Source organism: Astyanax mexicanus, chromosome 11, assembly GCF_023375975.1.
Source record: "Astyanax mexicanus isolate ESR-SI-001 chromosome 11, AstMex3_surface, whole genome shotgun sequence".
Classification (NCBI taxonomy): domain Eukaryota; kingdom Metazoa; phylum Chordata; class Actinopteri; order Characiformes; family Acestrorhamphidae; genus Astyanax; species Astyanax mexicanus.
The window spans coordinates 37,377,319-37,396,219 of record NC_064418.1 but is presented as its reverse complement, the minus strand read 5'-3'; the positions used below and the strand labels follow the sequence as shown (position 1 = coordinate 37,396,219).

The 18,901-nt window shown below is 39.8% G+C and overlaps 1 protein-coding gene across 2 annotated transcripts in view; it reads left to right on the top strand.

Moving 5' to 3' along the window:
- The window catches only part of tmem198a (transmembrane protein 198a), a 35,037-nt gene extending 20,051 nt beyond the window's left edge, over positions 1-14,986 (top strand). For both annotated transcript variants that reach the window (XM_022680229.2, XM_007259939.4), the window contains exons 2-5: positions 6,261-6,564; positions 8,958-9,533; positions 12,233-12,504; positions 13,088-14,986. In XM_022680229.2, coding sequence (XP_022535950.2) covers positions 6,396-6,564; positions 8,958-9,533; positions 12,233-12,504; positions 13,088-13,240 — 1,170 coding nt within the window. In that variant the 5' untranslated portion in view covers positions 6,261-6,395 and the 3' untranslated portion in view covers positions 13,241-14,986. The remainder of the gene's footprint in view (positions 1-6,260; positions 6,565-8,957; positions 9,534-12,232; positions 12,505-13,087) is intronic.
- Positions 14,987-18,901: the final 3,915 nt, after the last annotated feature.

Genomic DNA, 18,901 nt, shown 5'->3' with positions numbered 1-18,901 from the left:
ATCCTGCAGTGTGACTATTGCACATGCGCTCATCGCGAGGACGATGCTTATACGATAAATCATGCAGCCCTAATAACATCGCATGAAAAAAGATTTTAAACACTGCTGGAATGCTGAGGTTCATGCAAATATATGCAAATAAACAAACAAAAGTGTACTATAGTGACGTTACTATGATCTATAGACCGGGTTGAATCCTAGTTCTTGCTGCTTGCCATCTGCAGCCGGAGCCTTTAAAGAGCACAATTGACCTTGCGTTCTCAGGAGTTGGTAGAGGTGTTAAGATGGCATTCTTTCTCCTCATTACTTCTAGTTTGATGTTGGGTAACACAGGCATCTGTTAGCTAATGTACCAGAGCTGGAGTTCTGCACTTTCCTTTGAGAGATGCTGTTTTGGCAGCAGCTAGAGAGAAAGCAGTGTCGGACTTCACATGTATCGGAGGAGGAATTACTAGAGTTACTAGAAATAAGGGGAGATCATATGAATGGGCTTTGGGTAGTTGGCTTTCCAAATTGGGTAGAAAATATGGTGAAATTAGACAAAATATATAAATAATTCCCGCCACATTCCCTTTATCTCCCTTTCTCTATCTTTATCTTTGGCTCTGGCTTCTTCTCACATGCACACTCCTTATGGTGGGTTTGTTTACATGCCTAGGGTGTAGAAGGGCATGGGAGGGGGGAAGAGCTGAAAAGGATACTTCAATGCTGAAGAAATGCAAGATGGGATAAAGCATTCATTGGCTCCGGAGCTGTTGCCATGGTGGCAGGCCTTTCTCTTATTTGCAAAATGCTGTATAACCTGGAGCATCCCAGAATCCCTTGGTTGTTATGACAACAGACAGGAAGTGAGACACTGTTATGGTTATGTAAGATCTTTTTCTAAGATGCTTTCTTTTCCTTTATTTGCATTCATCTCCTCTAGAGGCCTTCGATAAATGCACTTTAGCTTTGAGCCTAGGCATCTCTTCTGACGCAGGACTGGCTCCCTTTTTTCACTGATCACTGAATAACCATAAATATGGCATTGGACACTCAAACCATTCCTGACTCTGAATCCATCAGAGAGTGGAGTAAACAAGACCAGTGGGGAAAAAAAGGTTGTTTCATAACAGTGGTTCAGTAAGCCAAATGTGAACCCAAGAACAGGTGCAGAACCAGTGTGGGTACAACATGGAGCACATACTTGGTTCAGAACAAAAGCCTGTCTTGGATCACTCACTCTGTTATGGTCATTCTCTTTCTGTCTTGGTGCCCAGTCTACCCTTGGCTTGGAGAGCCCCTTTTAAGTAATGTCAGTTTGTGCTCCTCCCCTGATTTGCACCAGCTGTCTGTAATCAGTGTAAAGAGTACTTGCACATGGCTAGAGTGAACAGCAGCTCTGCCTTTGTCTATACCACCGCAGTGTGTACTGTATAACGTCACTTTACAGTATAATCTTAATGAATCATGGCGACTAGCCTTCAGCCATTGATTGATATAGAATTTGAAATAAAATATGTGACAATATAAAAACATAGGTACTTTTGAGTCATGTTTATTCGAGATTAGTTTTAAAGGGGGGATGGAGAAATGCAGTTTTGCTATAATTATTTTTATGCTTATAAAATATTTGACTGATTTGCACAAGACAGGAATTCTTGGCACAAATGACTGAGGTTAGAGTGGTTACATGTTTTACACACTACTGTCACTTCCACCAGCATGTGCTAATAAGCAATCTTATGAGCCACTTTTAGAAATGATAAAACGTTATCTTTAAAATTAGCAGGTAGCTGTTTATAACACATTTGATGGCTATAGGATATGCTACAGAGTGACTTGCAAAGAAAACGTCCCGGATGTGATGAAATATGACCCATGTCAGTTTGCTCGGAGTTCAAATATGAACTCTAATACGACTTTTATTACAGAAAGTTGCTGCGATCAGACAAGATAAAAACCACTAAGACACTCTGGTAATAATTACATTAATATAAAACTAATCCAGTGCAAATATGCTTTGAAAAGAGAATACAGTAAAACAAAAAGCTTCACTTCTGTCTCCTGAGTGATTTAATGATCTCTGCATTGGCCCTGACTTCAGAAGATCACCAGTTTAGTCTCTGGTGATGTTTTGGGAACCTCAGAGGAGTCTGAGTGCATAATTGCCTTTATTCTGTTGAGGATGACTCTCCACCCACCTTTACCCTCCCTGCGTAGGTTGCATTATTTGATAGGAGAATTGCTCACTAGTGAATAAGAACTGGAAATGACCAAATGTGGGAAATATAAAACATACTTATAGATTATAATAAAGACCTTAACTCTGGTCAAACTGGAATGCTGAGGTACATGCAAATACATGCAAAAAGGCAGCACGTGAAATCTTCTCTTTCAGTAGAGAGCAAAACGAATGTTTGTCTGAAAAATTGCCAAATTTAATGTATGTTAGGGCCAGCCAGAGTCTGCACCTGCTAATGCCTTCCATTGGCACCTACTATTTTCCTTACTCTTATCCCATAACTTTTAGCATGTCGTAGCGTAGTTATCATTTATTATTTATTATTTTATATTAGGTATTAACTAGGTCATTATGATTTGAATTTACTTTGCAGTAGCATTACTACCATATTTTTTGCACTATAAGGTGCACTTAAGATCCTTTAATTTTCCCAATAATCATCAATGCACATTATAATCCAGTGCACCTTATGTATGAATTTTACCAGTCAGGTTGTAAGAAGCAGTAAAGCAACTCAGCTGAAGTACAGCGTTATACAGGAGTTTTAGTGAAGTTTTTCCAGCACTGAGACTTGAGACTGGCGCAGCATTAGCATTAGCCGCTAACTGCTAGCTCTTTTACAGTTCACAGGTGAGTATTATTGTCCTGTAGCCTACTGCTAAACACGGTTAGTACTGTTAGAGCAGCATTAGCACTAGGCGCTAACCACTAGCTCTTTTGCTGTTCAGAGGTGAGTTGGACTGTAGTCTGCACATTTACTATGTTAAAACAAGCTACGTGAGACGAACCGCTAGCTAATATTACCCTGGCTTACCAGGACAGTCAGGGTTCCTCAGTCTAGCTTTGTCAGGCAGCATTAGCCGCTAACTGCAGCTAGCCTTAGTGGAAATCTGTAAACCTCACTGAATCTTACTGAATTTGCAGAATTAGAAGTAATACATGGCGACACCCCTGTTCCTTAGTGTCGCATAGTGCACCTTATTATCCGGTGAGCCTTATGTATTAAAAAAAAAGACCAGAAAATAGATGTTCGTTGATGGTGTGCCTTATAATCTGGTGCGCCTTATAATCTGGTGCGCCATGTAGTGTGAAAAATACAATAAATAAAATACCACATGTAACTCCAATATTTGCCTGTTTGATACAAAAATTAAGAAAATCTCCATTTGGATGTTTAAAGCTACACTTCCAGCATGTTTGAGCTATGTTTAACAAATGAATGGACAAATACACTGTTACTGACCATAAATAAAATAACAGTCTCCTGTTAAATTTTGGTAATTAAACATATATATATATATATATATATATATATATATATATATATATATATATATATATATATATATATATATATATATATATATGAATGTTTTTCAAACATCAGACAGCTTTTGAACTCATTGACTTTATGTAAAGCAATATATATATATTTTCTGTACTGTCTGCCTCAAATAGAAGATTTTCTGAAATAAACAGACACTGCGAATGTGGCACCCCACAGAGCAGTAAGCTAATATTCAGGCAATGTTATTTATGTATGTGTATCACGCAATGCTGCCTCCCACTCTAGTTCGAATTATTGTGCTTCTAGTCTTTCACACTTCATTCTCACGCTGTTTTACTGGGCTGGGATGTGATGGTCACTACCCTGGGATATTATATGGGAAAATCTTTCAGAGAAAAAATAGTCTGTATAGCTTGTTGAACAGACATCTTGCTTCACCAGCCTGTGAACAGGTGGTTTGTAATACCAGGCATTTTTGGGAGTTAATGTTTTTTCGAGAACACATTTATAGATAAAAGCATAACGCTGCATAACTTTTGAGTTTATTGTAGCTTTTATCTTTTTGAAAGACAATATCTAAAAATAATGTTTATAGATTATATATTTTATTTTTGAATATTTTACAAACAAATAAGGGGAAACTTATAGATATGTTTAATATATGAGCATATAAGTTCACTCTGGTCCACAGTTGAAGCTGGAGGGGTGTTTTTAATGGTTTTCACATATGCCTTTTAGCATTGGTCCGTTCTCAAAACACTCCATGATCTAGATCAAAGAGAAATGGGAGAAGAAGCCTGAGAGCCATAATCTCAGTTTGTCTCATATCATTCTTCACATCTCTCACATTCACTTCATTTCATAATGCATTTCATCTGTGCCTTCTAACAGAGAGTAGAGTTACAGTGAAGATTAAACTCAACAAGATGGAGATGTGTTAGACACACTTCAGTCTATATGATCTGGCTGTGGAATATTGTAAATTGTTAGTGGCCTGAGATTACATGGGTTGTTTTGATGAAGTGGTCATTTACTGCATCACAAGAGCATTGCTTTAGTCTTGAAGTTATTAAAGTTATGCAAAATGGACTATTGAATAATATGAGCTTTAATGAATGTGAAACAGCTCTCATCTCTCTGTCTAATCAAAAACCTTTTTTTTATAATTTGAGCTGTAGCTGCTCTGTACTAGGGGTGCAAAGAATATCAGTATATCGAAGTATTGCTAATTAGCAATGTATAAACTGGTTTAATTTTTTATCAAATTAGACAAAAACCTCAACGTTTTGTAATGTTTGGCTCAAAAGTCACAAAAAACTTATGGCTACTGTGTCTTTGCAGATCTGCACAGTATTGCAGTGTATTCTAATATATTGAATTTTAACCCCTCTATAGTGATATGTATCGTATTGCCAATATGAACGTCCATTAAAAGTCAACAGAATTTTTGCTTTCTCCTGTGAAGTCACCATTTTGGAGAAACATGTTGTGCATTGCACAGTGACAGTGAGGTTTAGTCTATTTTGTCAGTGATTTAAAGTGCCTGAAGAGGCTTTTGTTCACTGAAGCAAAAAGATGTTAATGTATAATGCTGTGTCTCAGTTAAGTGTATTTTAACATATGTTAAAGAAGTCTGGCTTGTGTATATATTTGCTTAGGGTTATATAGAAAGAAAGAAATTCAAGTGAAAATTTAAAAATCTTCTCTGTACTGGCCAGTTAAATTTCACTCTATTGCTGTTGGATTTATCTTGAAGGGAAAGTCATTTGTCAGGAGTTGGCAGTGTCAGTCCGGTGATCACTATAATTAAAGTGGTTTTGCTGAAGCAAGCGTTGTGAAATAAAAGATTCACAGATGAATGGGTTTCCTATAAAACTCTTCAGATTTTAGGTGTCAAAAAAGATACTGTTCTTGCTGTTGGTCCTTCAGTGCGCTGCTACAGTTATAGCAAGAAATATTTCCTTTTCAGTAATTTAATACATACCCAACACAAAGCAATCAGTGCGGACAGTCAAGTGGAACAATAGAGCCAGAGCATCTCTATGAGGTCATTCTTAACAGTCCCTCGAAGCTCACTCTAAACCTTCCCTGGTGTCCTGTGGGACATGCTGAGAGCGGGCTGGAGAGGTTTGGAAATTTAAACATGTACTAGTGGGTTGATGGTAAAATTCTTGGTTGTAATATTAAGACAGTGCCACAGTAACCAGTAAAATGTCCTTTACCAGCAAGACAGCCATCCAAACTCATGATACAGTTGATCAATCCTGTTTTGTTTTTCAGCTCATTCCTTTTAGAAAACCCATTTTAATTTATATAGTTATTTTTAGGATGTTGAATTCAGATTATAGAAATTTCCTCCTGTATTATTAAAAAGAGACATGAAAACATGGACAGTTGTTTCAGCATTTTACTAATTGACTGTGTTTTCTAATACCACAGATATTTTATGATATGAGTGAGGTTAATATGGTTTAGGATGACTGTAGAGATCGTAGGATCCTTTTTGGTGCTGTGTCAATCTAAAACTGTTAATTTAATGGTTATTTTATGACACAACACAAATAGTAAGAATAAAAAAATAATGACATGACATTAATTCACACTTGTATGCAACTCAATAATAATTAAATAATAAATGATCATTCATTTTAATATGCTAATCTGGTTGTACAAAACATTGCCCTACTTAAGTGTTGTATAGATGACACATGACCACTTTTTCAATTACTTTTTTTTCTCCCCCCCCAGGTGGATCCATGTAGATGGGAAACTTGTCTTGATCCAGTCTCAACCACCTCACCCCATTCTTCACTTCATCCCCCTCATCTCCCTCTCTCCTTCTCATAAAGCTGTACCCCTTCTCCCCCTCCCCCATCGGTCATCATGACGTCCACGCCCCAGCTGCTGGCCTTTAAGCTGGCCCCACCCTCACAAGATGGCAGCATGGATCGCCCATTTAGCTGCGACGAGGAGATCGAGCGGCGATACGAGGTTGTCCCTTCTGTGGTTTGCTCCATGTGCTGCCTCTTCGGCATCATCTACTGCTTCTTTGGTAGGTGCCATACTATACTGGGGAAGTGGAGGACTGTTGAGTGATTAAAATTGCAGAGAAGGTCTGATTAGTTAGATTCTGATTAAAGCCAGGTCAAATTCCAAACAAGACCCATATTTCTTCTAAACTGAAAAAAAGGTATTTGATAATAAGTTTTAAACTGGATTTATTCAACTCAACATAAATACTGTGATTATCCAACATTTAAGTTGCATAAAGCCAGATCAAATGTATTTTTAAGTTTGTATTTTATAGTGCATGTGATATTTCACAGTTAGCAGAATATTCAGGTGGGAAATATTGTATAAGTGAACCTTTGTTTTATCCCTCAGCTTATTGTTAAAAAGTAAAAAGGTGAAACAAATTATCTCTGATTGTAATCAGGGTGTTGTAAGGACTGTAAAACATGACTTTTGAAGGCCAATAGGCTAATTCATCTGTATTTTCCTGAGTATATTTTCTTTCATATGTTTTTTGAGAAAAGCCCTAACAAAAAGTCAGTTAAATCACAGAATTCCCATTTATGAAAGTATTGGTGAATGACACAATCTCTGTAAAACAATTGCATTTTTGTGGGCTTAAAGAAGGAATGTAACAGTTTGTGAATGAGCCCCAATGTTTTTTTTATCATGGGTGGAGGTTGAGCAGAGGTGAAACATGAGTCAGAGTATTGATTTTACAGCCAGGAGATTGATGCAGCCATGGGATGTAGCAAAAAAAAACTCAGACATTTTAAAGGCCAACAAAAGTTCGATTTGATGGAAGATTGTGTACAAAAATAGTATTTTTTTTTTATTGAATATAATTAAATTGATATAAGACAGTCATTTCTGCTTAGCGTGATCTAATGGTATATATTCATGGTGTAGTTTAAGGTTGACTGATGTCTATATGTACTACTTAAAGCTTGCTCTATAGCAGCTTAGAGCTGGTAAATTAATTTTTAATTTTAAATTAATCTAAATTTTCGCAATATACATAGTTTAATTAATCTCAGTTCAGATCAGATTTGTAACATCGATTTGAAGTCACATTGCCCAGCACTTCTACCGCAACTTATAAATCAATGATGTGTGTTCTGTGGTTGTTTTTTTTTCTCGTCAGGGTTCACTGCTCAAAGCAGTACGCCTAATATTTTTGCATCGAAAAGCGAGTTCACTTAATAATTTTCTGAATTTGACAGCTGGACAGCGATGGCCAGTGCCTGTCCCTCTCTATTAGATAAGCTTCATCACTTTCACTGGACTGTGAAATTTGCTTTCATTCCCACTGAGAGAGAAGCTGAGTGAGTGTGAGGGAGAGAGACATCGAGGCCACTTCAGCTGTGACAAATAGCGGCTTATAGAGGCAGGCTCTCCGGCGGCATGCACACACTCGCTGCGCCTCGCCAAACACTGAGCACATAGGAACCTGTCAAACACACACATCAGGTGTTGACTGGGGTGGTAAAGGTTAGATAGCAGGGGAGAGACTGTTACGGGCCTGTTAACCTCTTTGGTTAACTCCAGCACCTTTTTTATTACACCTCTTCTATTTTTCCTTAGCTTGTGTTTTTTTTTTCTTCCCCCAGTTGAATGTGTGTAACCAACCGAGAAAAAATGAACGCTGGGGAATGATTTAGTGCACCATGATTCTTGAAATTTCCTTCAATTTGATTATATTATTTTGGAGTGATTCAGATTAATAATTTTTTTTCTTGCTTTTGAATCAAAAATCCTGCCAGTAGTGAAATGCACATGATTAGGGAAGTACCTTACTTTGGTGAAATTAAAGGCAAAGCACTTCAGGCCTTTTTGGTCCTGTCAATCATTTTTCAGACATTTTTCTATGTAATATGTTTCCTCAAGCGGCCCAGTGGACTAATGGTACTGTCACTAAGATCTAAGGATCACTGGTTCAAATCCCAGATTATGCTGTAAAAAATATCTTTTTACGTGTAGTATTGTGCATAAATTTGGCCAAAATAGTGAATACTTGATTACAGTACTATTTATAATAATTTTGATGTGATAAAAATAAACTGTTTTAATTTCATTTGTACTGTCTGTGAACTGTAACTTGTAAATTAGTTTGTAAAGTCAACAAGCTGTCTCTTTAAAACAATGTTTTCAAATTATTTTGATGCATTACTCCAATCTCAGCATGCCACAACCTGCAGTGTGCAACTTTTATTAAGTGAACAGGAAAAAATCTTGCAAGAACTGCGAAGTCCTGATCTATTACTGTGTGTCCACTAAGGGAAGCTTAAAATGCAAATTACACTTCCCAACTGTAGGGGAAGCCTAGGAGCAAGAAATGCCAATTCTCCCATTAAATTTTTTTAATAAACTGAAATGCCAAAGAAACTTTTCTTGATGAATAATATTTACCTGCTCTTCCCCTTTTTTTTGCAGGCTATCGTTGTTTTAAGGCTGTGATGTTCCTGACCGGCCTGATGTTCGGCTCCATCATTATCTTCATGCTGTGTTACAAGGAGAGAGTAATGGACACACAGCTGAGCGTGGAGGCCAGCGTTGGCATCGGCCTGGGCATCGGCACGCTGTGTGGCCTGGTCACCATGCTGGTGAGGAGTGTGGGCCTCTTTATGGTGGGCTTGCTGCTGGGCCTGCTGGTAGCTCTGGCCTCGCTGGTTGTTCTGGAGGAGTTCTACCACCCGCGGACTGTGTGGCTGCCGCTGGGCGTGCTGCTGGGCTCGGGTATGCTGTTCGCCGTGCTCACACTGCAGTGGCAGCGCTGCTTCACCACCCTGTCCACCGCGGTCTTCGGTTCAGCTGTGGTCACTGTCACAGTGGACTACTTTGTGGAGCTGTTTGCGCTGACCCGCTACATCTACGAGAGGGTGAAGGTGGCGCCTGTTCGGTCCGTGTGCTGGTACACGTGGGTGGTGATGGGGGTGTGGCCCGTGCTTGCTGTGCTTGGTGTCCTCATCCAGTGGAAAGTTACAGCAGAAGGATACTCACACACAGAAGGTACTGGTTTTATTAAGTCACTGCATATCAATAATGTAGGGTACAGGTAAATATGTTTGTGGACACCCCTTCAAATCCAGAATTTCTACCTGTCTGTCTGTCCATCTGTCTGTCTATCTAAATAAATGCATTTAGCGACACACACACACAACTTGTCTGGTTTCTACAGAGATGTATTACCAATAGAAGTTTGTGGACACATGCTCAGACAGTGTTTCTTCCAACTTCAGATTTTTATTAAATTCATTGCCACTACAATACAGTAACAATCTAAGCTAACAAGCTCTTTTGAAAATGTCTGTCTGCTAGATTTAGGAAAATTGTTGTAAAATCTAATTCAATTGCATTTATCCACAAGAGCTTTAGGTTTGTTTTAATGTTGGATAATTACCTCTAGGTTGTGCATGGAGATCTTATGAGCTCATGTGCTGCTGTAGAATGTCCTGTTCTTATAGTGATGTGTGTATTTGAACACACTCAAAATTGGCTCAGAAGTAGAGGAATTTACTAATTAAAATAGGTGTTCACTATCTACAGTATTTATTACTTTAAATACCGTATATTCAACATATAAATATTCATTAATAATAATTTAAAAATTCTGCAGAAAGGAAAGTTTGGGAATCTAATGAGGCAGTGATAAAAACTCTTATCTTCTTCTCTATAGCAGAGCTGTACTTTCTAGGGCTGTACATTGGTGGGGTTGGATGCATTTCTAAGCATCAGTGATCAAATATTGGCACATTTTTTGACGTGGCTTCCCCAGGGCCTACGACTACTATTTCTACTCGTTATATAACACGCACTGAATTTCGCTGCTGGTTGTCCAGTGTGACTGGGCTGATGAACAGAGGTCTGGGATGACGCTCTATTTCTGGCTGTCCTACTTATCACTCCATGTGATGCTGGACCTGTGGAGAGCAGACTGGTTCCGCTGTGTCCCGCATACTGGCTTAGTCAAAGCCGCTGTGGGAAACACTGACCTGGATGTGGTGTCTGAGGACTTGTTCAGTTGCTGTATCACTGTAATTTCTGAGTGTGGACAAGAAATACCAGGTGAAGTGGTGGTTGTTTTGTTGGTTGTTTTGTTGATTTTGTGCAGCAGCAGTGGTCAGGCGATCAGTAAAGCAGGACCCAATACAATTATTTGATAATGTCTGATATTAAGGTTAAGGTTCTATGTGTATATGTAAACAAGGTGGGACATCTGTCAGTTAATAACAACCTTTAAAAAAATAAAACATTAGTAAAACGCTGCTTACCTGCAGGTCATAATGGTGATAAATCACCGGCCACCTTATTATCCTCACCTCGTTCCAAAAGTTCTGGATCATTCTAGAGCTCAATGCTCAGGCTGTTTTAACCCATGTCTGGCATTAGGCATAAAGCAAATAGGTTAACATTTGTCTCTTACAGATAAATTGTTCTCTACAGGAACAAGTTGTGTTTGTGTACATTTTTACATTTGTGAGTAGTGGATGCAAATTAAGAGTAGCTGAATGTAGAATGTGTTTACCAGAAGGGGTGTCTACAAACATTTGGGCATTGTGTTGATATTGTTGTTTTTCTCTCTTTCCCTCTTTTTCTCTTTTTTTTTACTCAACATCTTTTAACATTTTATGATGACATTTGGAAATGCTCTGAAATGACTCTTCTACAGTGATTTTCAATAAAAGTTGCAAGACAAAAAAGATCAATTGGCCAGTATTACAAAACACTGAATATTTTGTTAACTTAAAATATTTAAGATCAGTATTTGTGTATGCTGGGATTGGTTGGGCGTTTTGTCTCCAGTGGTGTGTGTGGAGAAACTGGAGCGTGAGGAGTTGTCAGTGCAGGGAACAGATGGGATGTCACCTGATGCAGTATTATTGTTGGATGTCTGGCTGGCACCTAGAGTCTTTCCTTCTGAGACAGCAGACATGGGAGCACAGCAAACCGATTCACAAGACAAAACAAAGGGACACACGCGATCTCTGAATCAAAGCGTGTGCGAGAGGCAACGAGGCTTCAGTGGTACTGGGGCAGTTGCCATAGTGACAAGCTGGGGCCCCTCTTTATAGGGGAGGAAAAGGGACATTGATGAGGGAGGGGGAGCGTGGGATAGGAGGGGCGTGTGTGTGTGTGTTCGTGTGTGTGTTAGAAAGAGAGAGCTCATTATGTGAATTCCCTGACAGATGGGGCCCGTAGCTGTCAAGACACAACAGAGTGACTGGAAGGACAGAAATAATCCGGCTGCCTCTAATAATGGCAAGGAACAGAATGCGAATGCTGATTTAGGCATGTGGAGCGGCAGAATGTGTCAAAACACTCAACGGTTTGTTTGGCATCAGGGTGGTGGATCAGTGGGCGTGATACAGGGAGCTTAGCATCTATTACTTTTCAGGAAAACTGTGAACAAGCAGACAGGATGTATGGATGAAAACGTGTCTGTGGTGGTTTTTGTCTGCATGAAGGGGAATTTGTGAATGTCTATGATGAACGAGCTGATCTTCACTTCAGTCTTTCTCCCTCCTTCTCCCTCTCCTTTATTTATGCCTAGCTCTTAACAGTATTTCTTTCTTTTTGGCACAATGAATGGATAATGAGCAAGCTGACTCCTTTCTCTTTCCCTCTCTCTAAATCTTTCTCTCTGTCACTCGCTCTCCCTTCTCCCTCTCTCCCTTGCTTTTTTTTTTTTTTTGGTCTTGCCTGTAAAGTGTTCATCAGTCACCAGCAGAGGCGAGTGCAGCTGATGAAGATCCGTCAGAAGGAGGAGAGAAGGGAGATCAGAAAGAAAAAGAAGAACACAAAGCCGCAGAAACCTCAGCAGCAGCAACAGCAGCAGCACAAGCAGAAGCCGAAGTACCACCACCCACCCCAGACTAACCCACACCCCACCAACCCCCCACCCAAGGCCCAGCAGCCAGAGCCCACCTATCGCAGGAAGCCCAACCCCATACGGCGCTACGACGGAGACGTGCTCTCCCCGGTAAAATCTCATCTCATCATCTATTCCATTGATTTGCTCCCATCACTCAGCAGGATGCTAGCAAGCATAGGTGTTTGTTGACTGACATCAAGGACTTGGCAGTTTCCACTGTTCTCCAATCGAGTTCAGCTGTCCAATGATGTTGTGTTAACGGCAGTTCAAAACAATGCATTTTGGCTTCACAAGAATTAGGAGAAAGCATGTGCCAGATTTTATCCTCCTCTGCTGGTAGAATTGAGTAATTGGGGAGCTAATGGACTGAAAATGCATACATACAATAAAAACAGTATTAAATCAACCAATTGAAATGCAGCAGTTTTTAATACAGATGATCAATTTCAAATCCATACTCAGTTTCTATGTCCTCTATATGACTTTAATATGATGTATTACTGTCAAAATGCTGTGTGGCACCTGCCTTTAAAAGCAGTGGCAGCAGCAATATGTCTTAAGGAAAATAAAGCATAAACTCTTTTCTACAGTTGGTATATTATTTAGAAAAAAATGACATTTACTTTAGAATCTTTAGTACAGATCTCACATGTAATCTCACTCTCTCCCTCTCTTCTTTTTTCTCTTTCAGAGCTACATTCAGCATTTCCGGGACAGAAATGTGGACAGGCGTGCATATTCTCATGGCAGGTTGATTAGTAGGTCCCATATGGTCGACATGGACTACGACTGTGGCTCTCAGGTGCCTCTGACAGCCCATACAGGCCCTGCGGCCAGAGTGTAACCCTGCCCCCTGCTGTTGAGGAGCGTTACATCCCAACTACATCTTCTCAAGCCCACAATAACTCCTCTGATTTGGAGGATGAAGGGAAAACATTATTTTATCCTGAAGATAAAATCCTCAAATACTATGGCCCTTTTCTGTTGTGTATAAGTGGCAAATTGGGCTCAGTTGTTTTTTTCTAAGAACCTTGTTCAGTACAATTCTGAGTGGTAGTAGTTTCCCCTCCTACGATGAATATATGTGCTGCTGCTCAGGGTGTGTGCATGGGTGCGTGTGTAAGTGTGTGTGTAACTCTCTGAGGCTTTTTTGGCCCATGGTCACACTGCGCTGTCTTCTGGAACAGGCAGAGTGGTCTCATTAGTAAGGAAGCCATTTTAAGGAGGGGACATAATTCAGACTGAGCATGGGACCAAAAGCAACGCGATATGTTTCCATCCTCATAAAGCATTTAATCTTCATACCTCTCTCTTCAGTTTGGAAGAGAAATACAGTATGAATAATTATGGTATGCACTCTGTCAACGACACTCTGATGTTTACAGCACAGAAAGGCCCATCGTAAACACTGATCTACATTCATTCATCAGGACTAACGGGCAGATTCTGTGAACTCTTAAAAGGAAGGCCTCTGTTCGTTCACTCAACGGCCATTCATGAAGCCTTTACTTCCAAGCATGCGCAGTAACTGTTGTAAAACTGATGTTGGTTCTCAGCCAATCTATCATGGAAGTGAAGCTTGTTTTAGTGCTAAATTATATTCAATACAGGTATAGCAGCTCTGTGGTGGTTTTATGATAATTTGACTACACTGGCTCCTCATTATGTCCCATAAGGCTTCGTTAAAAGCCTGAGACACTTGTTGGGGTGACTCCCATTAGAGCCGAAGGGGCTGAGGCAGCGGCAGAGCCCTAATGATGCAGGCAGAGCTGTGAACACTTGGGGACTTTTTTATACAGAAGATTAAAAAGTGTCCTTGTCTACTGTGAAGGTTTTGAAAGCAGCCAAGGTATCGATGGAAGATGTGAAGGAGATTTATAATGGTGGGCTAGCCACGTTAAACAGGGACTGCGTGTGTGTGTGTTCGAAAGAGATAGAAGAGAGTGAATGACTATCTGTGTGGGTGCAGGGTAGTAAAGGATAAAGTGTGTGTGTATATGGATAAGGGGTCAAAGTACTAATTTATCCTTTCTGAATTCAGCATTTGTTTACACCCACCCTCCTCCTCCCCCTCGTCTCTCTCTGGTGAATGAGTAAGAGTCTTGATTCTGATCTCTGAAAACAGCTAAAAGGCTCAGCCTCTCTGTTTACTGTGTCTTTACCTTGCCAGTGTCCATCAGGGGATTACCTGTTGCTCCTGTACATTTTGTACATTTAGCTGAATGCTGTACATATTCATACATGCTGTACCGTAATACTGCTAGTGTCGTCATCTGTCATGTTTTTGTGTTCGTGTTTCTTTTCCTAATCAATTATTGCTTAATTATGTCTGAATGCAGATTAAATGTCATCATGTGTCTGTTGGGGGTATTATTTATTTATAATTTATTTTTAAAGGTTTTTTGGCACTTTGTCTAAAAGCAGATTTTGGGTACTTTTGAAGTTGGCTGAAGGACATCAAGCAGAAAATACAAATTTGAGCCCATGATCTTTGTTTTATTATTATTATTATTATTATTATTATTATTATTATTATTATAACTGCATGTGTTTGTATAAACCTTGTTATGATAAAAGTGCTTCTAAATGCCTTGTCTTATTTGTATGTGTCTATGTGCTTGTGTTCCCTGTCTCTCTTCTATGTTAAATTCTGTGCCTGGCTGTTCGCATGGGCTGAAATGAGAACTTTGACATACATAGTGGTTGGAAGCGTTCCGCACTGTGTGTGGCAGTGACTCCGGGGCATGCATCAACTATAAAGGGAAAATGAGCTTGAGTGGGTTTGGATGCACAGTCATTTTTGTTCTATTGAAATTAAATGTGTGTTTCCCCTGCAGTGCCAGAATTCATTTGCGCCAAGGAAAATGAGAAATCACATTAAACTAAGCTTAATGTTCTTGCATCTGTTTGCAGTTATGAGAGGTGTGACACTAGATTCAGTTTTCTATCTTATCTGTTTTGCACGATAAACTGAATCTGCAGTTCTCATATTCTTTAAAAAAATAGTGTAGGAAGAAATCAAATGAACACGATTTATCAGTCACCCCAGATGCAGTAGCAGTGAACACACGTTGCTTATAAAAACTGGATTTAGACTGTTACCAATCTTATCTCGGTCAACACACGCCCTAAATGTCCCTCAGCCCACTCAAATGACATCCAGGTCTTCCTTTGTATTGTGTAGCAAATATATGTCATTTAGAGCTGTGCTTTTGCAGGGACATGCAATTTGTCTATGAAAACAAAACACACAAAAAGAAAAACTCAGAAGATCCAGATGGGGTTTAATTGTGAGCGTTAATATTGCCATTTCAGCAAATTGTTTTTTTTTTTTAACTTGTTAATGTTTAAGAGAATTCTTTTGATAGATTATTCATCTAAAATAAAACGTTGCCAAATATTTACTGAAATGAGATTGGTGACAGTCTTATTTACCTCGAAAGTCTGAGCTGGGAATGAGAACACCTGAACTGAAACATTCAGATAATTGTAAACTTTTCAAAACTATCTAAAAAGCAGTTGGATAACAACACTGGAGTGTTTTTTTGTAAATCTGACCAAAATATGCTCAACTTTTTTATGTCCTAGGTTTGCACGTTTAATGATACCAGATGATATAGCATTTTCCATATGTTGCACATCTAAACAAAATGTGTCCACAGATCGAAATTAGAAATTAATGTGTGTAGAACTGACTTAAAGGGGCATAAATAGATAGAAGTGCAATAAACTGTAAAATACAGTTGCTTTTTACTTTTTTTTTTATTTATTATTTTAAATCCCAATTATCTCCCCAATTTACAAGGCCAATTACCCAATCTACTCATTAGGACTCCCCCATCACTGGTGATGCCCCAACACCAGTAGGGTAAAGATTAGCACACGCCTCCTCCACATGTGAAGTCACATCCCCACAGCCATCTTTTGGAACTGCTGTTGATGTAGTATTGTCGAGTAGCATCACAGCACGCTCGGGGGAAACCTTTTTTAACACATGGATCCTAAAGGAAACTGCTGGTTGAGATTTTTTTTTAGATAGAATAGACTTTAGAGAGGATTTGACCGTTCCCATAAAAACGCTTCACAGATATGCAGAGAAAATCTGCAGTGTTTTCCATCGTCCCTCAGTCGCCTCAGACAGCAGGGCTGTGGGAATGATTCTCTTTCATGTTCATGTGCTCTGAGGTGGTCTAGCTTCTGCTGATGAGAGGATGTAGCCGGTTTTTAGCGTGATTACACACTTCCAATTACAGCCCGATGTTCAACACCCTGCTGCTAATTGGCCCATGCTCTCTGGGGGGACGCGTCTAGACAGATAGCTGTCAGAAAGAGAGAGAGAGAGAAAAAGAGGAGCTCTGACCCCTGTTCCTGCTTAGTATACAGTGTTACAAAAATGGTTTTGTCACCCAAAACGAGTTGAGAGAAAGTGGCTGTGGTTGTTACCTACCCAGATATCTGGCATATATCACTCCACTGGCAGCATACCTCCACTGGTCCACCCCAGACCACCTAGGCACTAGGTAATAGCCCTGCTTGTGAGGCCTATTTCGTATTCTTTAATGTTATCTGAACAAATAACTAATATTAGCAATAAGCAAACAAGCTACTGTCAGACTGGGTACAGCTGTGTTGCTTTTATCAAGAGGCTTTATATAGAGCTGCTCCAGTAAACCTGGTAAAGACAATAGTAAACAGACATATGCCCCCCTCCCTCTTTAAAACAGTAAGTTAACTAGCTTTTCTCAGAAAAAGTAGCTTGTTTATTATTATTTAAAATTTTAATTCAATTATATAATTTAATATAATGCCCTGGACAAGCTAGACAACCAGTATGACCAAGCTGGACTAAGCAATTTGACCAGCTAGCCACTATCTTCACTCACTACCCTTTTCTCACCTGGGTATCTAATGTTCAGTTGGCCCTACACCTGCTGCTATATTGCTTTCATGTCCTATGTAGCTGCTTTCAGTGGTTCACAGGGGTTAGCAACATAGGGTGTGATGCATAGTGTGTTGTGACATTCTTTCTGTCATTAATATTTATGAGATTTGTGCTACAGTAGCTCTTCCCCTGGGAGAATCTAAATGCTCATCTCAAGTTCCAAGTGCCAAGAAACACCTAGCTCCTCCCACGTTCTGGAACAAAGTGTTATGGACAGATGAATCTAAAGTGGGGCTTTTTGCCTGATGGTCCCATTGTGTTCATCAGGCATCTAATACTGAAGAGGTATTTTAAGTATTTTTCACACTATAAGGCTCACCAAATTATTAAAAGGTGCATTATATGACACTAGTAAGGAACAGGGGTGTTGTCATGTTTTCTGCTGGGTGGCAATACCTGTAAAGCTAAGCTACATTAAGTAAAAAAAATATGGAATTCTTAAAAAAAATATCTTTTAAAAGTCAAATGGGCACTGCATGTTAATCTACATAAATTTCTCTCCTGAAAACTGTTTATTTGGGTGAGTAAAGCTCTTCTGTTTATTTACTGTAAACTTAGATTTCCAGATTTCCACTAAAGCTAGCCACGGTTAGCAGCTAATAACGCCCGACAGCGCTACACTGAGGAACCCTGAGTGTTCCGGTAAGGCAGTGTGATGTTAGCTAGCGGTTCGTCATATGTTGCTTGTTTTAATACAGCAAACACACAGGCTACAGGCCAATAATCCCACCTGTGAACAGAGAAAGAGCTAGAGCTTAGTAGAGCTTAGATCGGGCCTAAAAAATCCGACCCAACCCAGCCCAAGCCCGTGTACGTTTTGCCCGAGCCCGACCCAACCCGAACAATAAACTGTCCTTATGAGCCCGACCCAACCCGCCCCATAAACTGGCTGTTTTCGGGCTGTTTGAATGAGCGAAATATGATCAGAATTATGTTAATTAACACTGAAACATAGAAGCATAGAACTATTATTTAATTAAAATTATTTTTAAGAACAGCTACACACAATGCTGCAAGTCAAACACGGAGTTCACGTGTGAGAGAGAGAGAGACAGAGAGAAAGAGTGAGTGAGAGAGACAGAGAGAAAGAGGGAGAGATTTGCGTGTATGAGCTACTTACAGGTAAAGGTTCTCACATACTGTATCTCCTGTTTCTCTTTAACCACCTCGTGCTCATATTCTAGTCCCACACATAATTCTGCAGCTCACTCAGTGTTTTTGTCGTATTTTGCGGCTAGCGCGAGCGCTTACAACTAACACCGCGGACCGTGAGGTGCCGCCGCGCTGACGCTGTTGCGCCGAATCCGACTCCCTGCTGTAGAACTGCGGGAGTGAAAACAGCGCTTATACATTAAGTAGTTGTTTCACTTTCAGTTTTCGTTATTTGGTTCGGCTCAGACTATTTTCTGGAGCCCGACCCGGCCCAAGGAATGTGGTGGGAAATCTCGGCCCGAACCTCGGGTCAGGTCGGGTTCGGGCAGACAATCAGACGGGCAGTTAGTGCGTAACGCACATACGTAATTAGCAGCCTACTACAGTCCAGTAATAGCTACTCACCACTGA